Below are 10637 nucleotides of genomic sequence, written 5' to 3' on the forward strand. Positions count from 1 at the left end.
TGATTTGCCCAAAGGGTTTGTGGGTTTGGCTTCCTTGGGTCTGCACCAAAGCTACTCCTCTCATGCTTTCGCCCATTTTACAGATGAGGACACTGAGAGTCAGGAAGGGACAGTGGCTTCCCGATGTTACAGAGCAATTCAGGGGCGGCATTGGGGCCTGACAGACCCCAGACCTGACTCCTGGCCCCAAGCCCTCAGCTCTGCCGGTAGAAGCTCCGTCCCTGGGAGACCCCAAGAAGCTCTGACAGCACCTTTGTCAGGAGCCCTCAAATCTTTCCCCCAGGTGGTTATAGGTGAGCCGCTCAGGGCCTAGATACGGCATCCTCTGTCTCCCTTGTCTCTGCCTCGCAGCACATCAGGGCCTCAGCCCATGTTCATCGCTCAGGGGCCCTGTAGTCAAACCGCCCGTTCCACCCAAATGTCATGCCTCTGTTGATGCTATTCCCTGTACCTGAATGTTCTTGCCTGCCTTGCTAACACTTATTCATCTTTCAATATCCAGATGGAATGTCGCCTCTCCCAGAAAGTCTTTCCTGACCCCAGCCGAGATGACTGAGCCATCCCACCCTCACCTTTGGGCCTCTGCAGCCCCCCATGCACCCTTCCCTGAAGCTGTGTGCTTCTCCATGCACAGTCACCCTATGTACATCCCCCTCAAAGGCAAGGACCAGGGCAGATTGACCCAGGGACAGTACAGAGCCTGACACACAGAAGGGGCTCCAGCAGCAAACCCAAACGCCCACACCCCAAGTCCCCATTGTGGCAAAGCCTTCCTGGATCCCTCAGAGCAGAGGCTGCCACTCTCCACAGTGTGGGGAGCCTGCTGCGTGCATCATACAGGACAAGTGACAAGGATGAACTCGAGTGTCACAAGTTCATTTACAAAGCACTTTCCATTCATGTTCGCTCAAACCCTCATGTTCTTGAGAGTTTGAGATTTCTGACCCGGTTTTCCGTACAGGGCAGTGAGATCCCCAGAGGGTAAGTGAGCTACCCAGCCATGTCCCAGAGGGAAGGCAGGGCTGGCACCCTGGCTCTCTGGCTTCAAAAGTTCTGGAAGTGATGAGAAGGACCATGGAGAGCCCAGCTCCCCCTACTTGGCATTCTGCCCTGGAACCAGCTCCTCAGGAGATTGAGGGTATCTCTGCAGCAGGGAACAGCTGCAGCCCCCACACCCAGCACAAGCAGGCACAGATGAGGCCTGAGGAAGGACAGAGGAACCACCCTGAAGCTACAAGCAGGACTTCCTCCCAAGAGAACTAGGGCAGCTCTCAGGAGGGCTGAGCCTTCATTAATGATTCACTCATTCAACAAATATTTACTGAGCACCTACTATATGCCATACATTATACTAGACACCAGGGACACAGCCCTGAGAAAGACAAGACAGCTTCCAAGGGGCCGACAATCTTATGCGGGAGACAATTACTAAATAAGTAAGGACCCATGATAATTTAAGTAATGAGAAGGGCTATAAACAATAAAACAAGATGTGGTAACTGGAGGGCAATTCTACACATGGCATGTCAGAAAAGCTCTCTGAGAGGAGACTAAAGGATCCAGAGCAGCCATGCGAAGACCTGGACAGAGAGGTAGCATGTGAAAGGGCCCCGAGCAGGGCAGAACTGGTGGGCATGCTAGAGGAACAGGAAGACCAGTGGCAGTTCTGGAGCACAGCAGGGTAGGAGATGAGGTTGTGAGGTGGTGGGGGCTGCTCACATAGGGTTTCATGGCCTCATGGAAGAGTATGGAAGGTCTGACATATGATAAGGGACAACTGACTGTTCATCACCTGGCATCAGAGCTCTGGGATCCATGGTGTCTCTACCTATCAGGGCAGCTGGGGTAGCTTCTGCAGAAAAGCTTGGGAAACAGTGATCTACCAGCCCATCCTGGAGGCTGGGAGCAACCTTTACTCATTCAGAGTAAATTGCTGAGCTTCTGCAACAGCTGGGGCCCCCTGCTCAGCCCTACACCTCCTCTCTTGGGTAAGGAGGCAAGTCACAGACTAGGAGGTGGATCTTGTTCTGACCCTCGCTTTGATAACTCTGAACCAGTCCCTTCTCTTTGGGGCCCTCAGTATCCCATAGGTAACAAGAGGGCTGGGCCAGCACTAAGAGATAGCTATGATTTTATGACTCAAGCACTTGCTGCTGAATTTGAAGTGGGAGGCTGGGGGTGGGGCAGGATTTCCACATTGGCTATTGAGTCACCCATCCTGTCAATCACATATTACTCTTGATCCTCCTTTCCCAGCACAGAAGAGCTCTTGAAAGCACAGATAACCTCAAAGGAGCCTCTGTGCAGTTGGGGAAGGAGTGCAGGGAAAGGGAGACAGCTACAAATAAATGGGGGAGAAGGGAACAGGAGAGCAACATTTGCATCCTATGATTTAGGACTGGGTTAGGTGACTGTCAACCCCCAGTTCCAGAGTTTCCCAACAATCTAGCTTCTTAGTTTCACTCCCTACCAAGCTCCTGCTTGCATACCCCCAATAACAGGGAACTCCATCCCTAACCACACTAGGATTTCTCCATCACATCAAAACCTATCCCATGTAATCCCACCCCTGTTCCTGGCCTTGGGACAAACAAGAACAGAACAAACAAATCAGCTCAGAATTTTACCAGAATTGCCACCATTTTGTTCTGGATCTCGTGCTAAACCCTGAGGATCTAGGCAGGCTTCAGAGGGCTCTGACCTGAAGAGCCCCCTGGTCCAGAGGCAAAGATAGGGAGGCAAACATGACTAACTCAGCAGCCTCCTCCCCAGGGACAGGATAGTCCTTCAAATATCAGAAGTTACCAACACAGACTCCCATCTCCCCCAATAGACACCCACTTACCCATGTTTCTACAGCTGCCTTTTTCTTTTAGATAAGAAACCAGTCACCAAGGTATCTATTTCAATCTCTCACCCAACACAGGACTTCCTTTCACAGAATCCATGGTCTCTCCTTGAATATTGCCACTGACAAGGGGCTCACCACCTCACAACAGTGGACACTTATCCAGAGAGGCAAACCAGGCCACTGAGGAGTGTCTTCAAAGACCAAGGATGTAAGAAGCCAGTCTAATGGAGATGCCTAGATAACCTAAAATCTTCTTCAGCACCCTCCCCTACCCCACCCAGTCTTTCACCAAAGTAGATACAGAGAGCTAACATGTGATTGGTTTGGATTTCATACCAGCCCGTGATGGAATTCCTTGCAGCCAGTTTGAAAAAAAAAAAAAAAAAAAAAGGCAGGGGTAGTTCTTAAGATCTGAAAACAACATGGAGAAATGCTCCTGATAGGATATTAAGTGACTTGGTCAAAATCATTCACTAAAAGTCCTCCTGAAATACAAACTTGAGGTAAAAAACATGAGCTGACAGCTCTTGGTAGATATAGCTCACAGCCGGTGGACAGCAGAGGCGGGGGAAGGGGATCTCTGGGAAGGACTATAACAGAGAGCACCACTATCCTGTTCCCTGGAGACAAAAGCATGTTTTAAAAGCACAAACATGGGTAAGTCCCTTCCTTCCCTTGTCATGGGCATCAAAGGGTACAATGAACAGAAAAGCACTCTTAAGTGAGAGAAGAGGCTGTCATAGGCTATTGGGCTGGAGTCATGGGGCGGCTCAGGCTGCTTGCCTCCAAAATGGCAACAGCAGCTCGGTAGCTCTCCAAGGGCAATGAGCAGCACTCCAAGGGCAATGCCAATGCCAGTGCCCAGGACACAGTTAAACTGTGATACAGCTCCAGGGTGGTTACTCTGCAACCACTAGAATACTCTAAGTGATTCTGAGCAAGAGAGGAAATCCTCTGCGAAACCAGAATTCAGAACTGTTAGCTATAGCATGCCTTCAACTTTATATAATGTGTATAAATAAACTTGCAAAGAAATACACTAACACAGCAATAGGAAGCTATTTTTGGTTGGTTGATGGGCCAGCAGTGGTTATTTTCCTCCTGTTTTTCTCAATTTTTCAAAATTCCAGTAATTAGTATGTTTTATTTTTATAATGAAGGTGGGGAGAGTAGGCGACTGTCAGTTACTGAACAAAAATTGCTAAGTAAGAGAGGTTCAGCAAGCAGAATAAAGACTTAGGAGGAGAGAGGGAAACTTCAAGACACACACAGACCTAGGACAGCTGTGATGGACTTCCCAGGGTCTCCCTTGGCCAAGGCATCTGTTAAGGAAACCTCAGGAAGGTCATGCCTCTTCCCATCAATTTCTCCAACCACAGGTGTATATCTATATAGTCAGCAAGGGCCTCAGTTCCACACTGGTGGAAGAAGGCCTGGGCCACACGGAGGGTCCTCTGTCCCATCTTCTGTGGCTGAGTTGCTGCCGCCCAGTGGGCTCTCGATCCTGGGCTCCAGGATGGGAGGAGGGCAGAGCCCAGTGTGGGCACACCTCTCCCAGCCAGGCATGTTCTCTGGCTGTTGGCTCTTTCAGGGGATTGCAAAACCCTGCCATTCTGCCCCATCCAGTCTCTCCTGGCTTGCTCCACCTGGTGAGAAGTGAAGGGAAGGAGATGCCAGGGGCCAAGGCCCCCAGTGCTGGGGTTGGGGAGCTCTTGTTAAATATCAACCTCCTCTCACAGATGGGGGAAAAACAAGCTGGGAGAAGAAAAGTGATGTAACAGAGGTGACACAAGCTGATGAAGGGCAGGAGTGGAGCCTAAACTCAGACTTGACTACAACGCTTAAGAGGTCCCCAGGATCCTTCCCTCTTCCCAAACCTAGATGGGCGGCGGGGAGGAGGCGGCATGCTTTCAGAAAAGCAGAGAAAGGGGTTGGAACCTCAACCTGCACGCCGGCCAGTTCTCCAGCAACGTAGCCTCGTTATAAGGACACAGTCCTACCTGCCTTAGAGTCCTAGCCCCGTCCTTTCCGAAAACCCTCTTGCGGCTTTCCAGCCCGGGATGAAAGCTGCGGAAGTCCCGCAGACCCCGGGCCCACCGCCGCGCCACCCCCACCCGCGGCGGGGCAGCCGGGGGCCCCCCCGCTCACCTCGCAGGACCCCGGAGTAGGCGGCTATGAGGGTCTTCATGCTGAAGCCGCTGCAGCTCACGGCCCCGCGGGAAGCCGGCTTGCCCCGCGCCCCTGGCCCATGCCCCGGCCGCCGGGGCCAGGGCTTCGCGCCGAGCTCGGGGGGGCCGGGAGTGGGCGGGGGGTGGACGGCGCCGACGCTGGAGCGGCTACGGCGCGGGGAGCTAGGGGCGCACGGCCCGTCGCGGCCCGAGCAGCAGCCGAAAGCGGGCCGTCGGCGGCGGCCACTGCGCTCGGCGCTCGGAGCGCGGCGCTTTATCACCTCACAACGGGGCGGCCCGACGCGGGCCGGGGCGGGGCCGGCGGTTCCACCCGGCCCGCCCCTCGTCCCGGGGGAGCTAGAGAGCCGCGGTGCGCGGGCGGGGCCGGGGGCCGGGAGCCGGGGGCCGGGGGTAGGGCGGAGGGGGCGGGCGCGGGCTCCTGGGCTCCCCACGGTGACCCGCGGCTCCTGGGTCCGGACGCAGAGCACTTGCCGTCGCCTTAGCGCTGTCAGCCGGCGGCGGGGGAAAGCACTTGGTTAAGAGCGAAAGTTGGGCGTCGGGGCTTTGGGTCTCGTTGGTGCCCAGATTAGTTAGGGTAAGCCTGGGCTCCTAAACCACCCAAGCTGCCTCTACTTTTCCATCTGGTTCTCAAGAAAGCCCACAGAGTATCTCTGCACCTCGGGGTTCTGAGGACCCAACTCAGCCAGCCCAGTCCCTGCCCGTGGGATGTTCACGAGGATGAGGGGTGAGGGTCCAGGACACAGGAGACAGCGAAATACAGATGCTATTGGCAGTGCTGGGACAGGAATCAGAGAAGAGAGGCCCCTGCCTGGGCTGGGGCTGGACGCACTTTCCGGAGGGGTTTAGTGCACAGCAGCTTTGCACTCAGAGCTGGAGTCTGATTCTGGCCCTGCCTTCCTTGAACCTTAGTTTCCGTATCTGTAAAATGGGAATAATTATTATTTTTGTGAAATGCTTTAAGAACTGAATGAAGTAAGATACGAAAAAGCCTAGCATAGTGCCAGGCACATGTTGCAAGATTATCTTCCTTGCCTATTGATGAGTGGTTTTGCAGATGGAGTCTGTGGGTGCAAGGCAGGACAGACGTGATGTCTTAAACTGGGAAGACGGAGAGGAGATGGCATTTGCCCCTGGATGGGAGATCATCAGTATGTTTTTGCCAGGCTGAGAGAAGGGTAAGGGCCTTCAGGCAGAGGCCACAGCATGGGGGAAGGCCTGAAGATGAGCCCTGGGAGCACCCTGGTGTGGCTGGAAGAAGGGTGCAGGCAGGGGAGGAGTAAAAGAGGAGACTGCACAGGTGGTGAGGGACAAGATCTGAAGGGCCTTGTAATCCTACTGAGAAAATTGGTCTTCATCCTGTGGGGGATGGAGCAAAGGAGGGGTGTGAAAAGCAGGGCACCTTGATTAGATTGGAGGGTTAGGAAGAGCAGGTGGGCTAATCGTACGGAGGTGGGGCTTGGGGAATAGGGCCATAACACGTGCCTTGGGTTTGGCCCTTCACATACACGTGGCAGCTTTCTTTGTCCTAGGACTGTGGTCTCCTGTATGAGGTGAGCGTGGGGGACTTGCACTGGCACTGGCTTCTCCTGGCCCCCTCCCCACACCTAACATCTCTGCATTCCCATCTGTAATGTCTGCCCAGCTTCTCTTGCAGCTATGTGAGTAGGATGGCCCTGGGACCTGAGTCACATTTCCTTTATCTTTCTCCTAACCAGCCCCTGGGTGCTTTGACCAAACCAGGAGGAGAGAGGCCAAGTCAAGCGACCAAGCAGGTACTGACCAGGATGGGCTTCACCAAGGATGGTGTGTCCCACTGCCCCCCGCCCCAGTCACCAGTGTTGTGCTGGGAATTATGGGTGCCGTTCTTTAGTTTTGGGGGTTTGGACACTTGAGAATCTGAAACTCCTTACTCTGACAGCAGCCTTGGACTCTCTATTTCACATGGCCAGACTGCAAGGCAGAGAGAATGCTTGCCTTTAAGAGAGGCCCAGGGTGAAAAGCAAACACAAACATTTATCAAGTACCCTGCTCCATGCCAGGCTCCAGTCTGTGTGCACTTACCCAATCCTCACAGCTGCCCTGCCAGGGGTGAGTATCACCCCACCTTGCAAGAGGGGCACAGAGAGGCAAAGTGATTTGTCAAGGACTACAAAGTGAGGAAGTAGTTAACCTGGGATTTACCTTCTGGCCTTCCCGAACTTTCAGCCCATCTGCTTTCCCTGACTCATGAGATTGGGGAGAGGGACCAGCCCCCACTATTGGAACTGCTTGTCAAGAGCAAATTCCCATTCAGTCATTATCTCCTTTAAACTTCCCCCATAGCCCTGAGTGATTATTCCCATTTTGTAGTTGGGAAAACTGAGGTTCAGAGAATCAAAGAGCTTGCCAGATGTCATGTTGGGGCTAGGATTTGAACGAGTTCTTATGCCCCATGGCTAGGGCTTGTCTGGGTCAAACTCATTGCCAGTGCTCAGCTCACTCAGAGGGGAGGTGAGGAGAGCCTGGCATGGCCCTGTGGTCCAGAACCTCACCTACCTCCTCCGTCATCCAGGAATTTGCCTGGGACCCCTAAAGGGACTGCTTCCCTTCCCTCCAAGCCTCCAGTGTCCTTCTGTCTACATGCTTCTTGGTCAGCAAGAGCTAAATGTTGTAGTCTTAGGTGCCAGGCGAAGGGGTCTGGACTTTATCCTCAGAGCACTGGGGAGCCATAAAGGGCTTTAGCAGGGGTGACATATGGTGTAGAAAGATCATGGTCCAAATAAGAACTCGTTCAGCTGTCACCTCCATGGCATCCTTCCTGATTACCTATGGCCTGTATCAGCCTGTATCGGTCCCAGCAGGAGACAATCACTCTGGAACTGGGTAACTGGAGGAAATTTTAATACAAAAACTTTGCAAAAATAGAGGCCAAATATAGAGAAAACTCAAGGGATAGTGCAGTACCCCAAAGCTAGTAATATGGGGGCATGTGGCCTAAAGGTCCAAAGGAAGGAGGCCAAGCAGAGGGGGAGCTGCATAGAGCAGGCCCCCTGATAGTCCCAGCCTTCACTGAAGGGGAACAGGCCAACATGGTGACCTGGCAGGGTCATGCTCTCTCCCTCCCACTGGTCTTCTGCTGGGCTTCCCATTGGCCAGAGGGTAAGGGAGCCCAATAATGCAGTCCATACAGAGAATTCAGGAAGTACGCAGGATAGAGAAAGGTAGAGAGTGGGCCTAGGAGGGCAAATGGAAGATACACAGCACATGACCCGCAGGAGGACCCTCTCTTTGCTCTGTGTCCCCATCAGACCCCTGGCTTCTCTTTTTCGGAGCACCTTTACTCTTCATGTTTACATAGCTGTCTTGCCCAGGACAGGCTACTTGAGGGCAAAGGTAGAATCAGAGGGCTCTCTGTGTCCCTGTGCCCAGTGCTGGACCTGGCCCATAGGTGGCATTTGGGTAATACTAGACGGAAGAAAGGAAGGAAGAAGGGAAAGAAGGGAGAGAGAGGAGAGATGAGGATAACACTGCCTGCACTAAAGTGATAGCAGGGCCAAAGGTGAGAAGGAAAGTGCTGAGGTCTTAGAATTTCCAGGTTTTGGTGACATGGACATGGACATGGGCCTTCAGCCCACAGGGGTGATTGAGGATGACTCCTGGCTCTAAGGCCAGGCATTGGGGGAGCTGGGAAGTAGCCTTTGGCTGATCTTGTGTGATGGGTTTGGCCATCTGGAGAGGAACGGGGCTGAGAATCTTGGGATCAAGCCATCAGCACAGCCCCAGCCCCATTTTCGAATGCTCTGTTGCAATGTGTAACGAAAGTTCCCCTTGCATCATTCTGTCTGCAAGGTTCTTACTCAATTTCTCCAAAGACCGTTACCCTGCAGAGAAAGGGGGCAAACCGTATTTTGCCAGGGAGCTCCTGGTGCATTCGGAGACCCTCCCAGCCCTGTGCTGCCCGGGGTGCAGTCCAGGCTCTCCAGGAGCCTGCATGCTCAAGGCAGAAACAGACATGTTAAAACAAACTGTGAGTATGTGTGAGGATGGATGTTAACTAGAATTACCGTGGTGATCGTTTTGTAATATATACGTATAGTGGGTCATCTTATACACCCGAATCTAATGTTATAGTTCAATTATGTTTTTAAAAAGACCTTAACTATTCAGCAGTTGTTTTCCCAGCTTTCTTTAGCAGTGCAACTCTTTCTTCAAGTCCACCCTTATTCAGAAGCCCATGAGGCGACAATAGATGACAAGGGCCACTCTGTTTTGGCAGGGATGGGCCCAGGATCCAGATGGTCAGCCTCTCACTTGGGTAGCCCCTATAGTCCAGGTTCCAGGACTCTGGGAACACAGCTGGAAACTCAGTGCAGAGTAGTAAGTGCTGGCACAGGGGACTCAACCCACTAAGGATGGCACGGCTCATGTCCCTCATGCCGGAAGCAAAGGACAGCCCCTCAAGAGCTGGGACCCGGTCACAACCATCACACTGAGCAGGTGCTCAGGACAGGTCTGAATGGATCATTCTTATAGGAACTGTAATAAACCAATCCAGACAAGGCTCTTCTCCTAATCCATATGCACTTTGACCCTGACTCAGGCTGCAGACTGAATCAGCCCTAACCTCACCACCTGGTAATGTTGCTTACTGTGTTTGAGCCGCAGTTTCCCTGTGCTCTATCCAAATGGGAACAAAAGTATCTCCTTCTTGGATTGTAAGGATTAAAATAATTAACAGAAAGTGCCCAGTACAGAGCCTGGCGTGTAGCATTCAACAAATGTAATCAATAGAAGTATTATGATTGCCACTAAGAATTGGGAGGACAGGCCCTGATGAGGCAAACTGTCTGAAAGCCTATGAAGGAGGAGGAAAGAGTGAAATGCCCAGAGAAACCAGGGAAACCAGAGGGCAGTGGAAAAGACTAATAGCACCTCAGCGGGACCACAGCTCCCAAAGGAAAATCACAATGAGACCGAGGGTCCTGGAAGGAGCAGAGGCCCAATCAGAGGAGACTAGGAATGTGTGTGAAGATCGAGTTCCGCTGGAGAAGCATTGGGAGACTGCTAGAGCAGTTCACATCTCCCAAAGGGAGAAGAGGCAGGATTGTGGACGACAACAGGTCTGTGCTAGATTTGAATGAGCATTTACTAAGTTACTCTTCCAGCTACTTTACATGTGTGGGTTTGTTTCAGCTTCATGACAGCCCTATGCAGTACATGCTACTAGAATTAGCCCCATTTCACAGATGAAGACATTTAGGCACAAAGGGGTTAAAAAGATGTGTCCAGGGCCACATAACTAAGAAGTGGCAGAGCCAGGGTTTAAACCCAGGTAAGTCTGGTTCAGGAGTCTAGGCTCTATAGTAGATGCAAAATCCTGGCCCTTTCTCAGGCCAATGGAATAAACTGCTTATTTTATTATTATTATTTTTTTTTAGATTTTATTTATTTATTTGACAGAGAGAGAGAGAGAGAGAGATCACAAGTAGGCAGGCAAGGGAGGTGGGGGAAGGAGGCCCCCACTGAGCAGAGAGCCCAATGCAATCCAGGGCTCCATCCCAGGACCCTGAGATCAAGACCTGAGCTGAAGGCAGAGGCTTAACCCTCTGAGCTACCCA

The 10637-nt window shown here is 52.3% G+C and overlaps 1 protein-coding gene and 1 long non-coding RNA gene across 2 annotated transcripts in view; one reads left to right on the top strand and one right to left on the bottom strand.

The window, feature by feature from the left end:
- DGAT2 (diacylglycerol O-acyltransferase 2) overlaps window positions 1-5292 on the bottom strand; it is a 31111-nt gene extending 25819 nt beyond the window's left edge. Inside the window, exon 1 of the mRNA XM_082749641.1 lies at window positions 5000-5292. Within this exon, the coding sequence (XP_082605767.1) occupies window positions 5000-5039 (40 nt within the window). The 5' untranslated portion in view covers window positions 5040-5292. The remainder of the gene's footprint in view (window positions 1-4999) is intronic.
- Window positions 5293-5464: 172 nt separating this feature from the next.
- LOC309873637 lies at window positions 5465-10123 on the top strand. Its single transcript, XR_014316442.1, has 3 exons — window positions 5465-5614; window positions 6756-6812; window positions 9296-10123. It is a non-coding gene; the product is annotated as an uncharacterized lncRNA (long non-coding RNA).
- The last annotated feature ends 514 nt before the right edge of the window (window positions 10124-10637 follow it).

Source organism: Mustela nivalis (genome assembly GCF_964662115.1).
Source record: "Mustela nivalis genome assembly, chromosome: 9".
NCBI lineage: Eukaryota > Metazoa > Chordata > Mammalia > Carnivora > Mustelidae > Mustela > Mustela nivalis.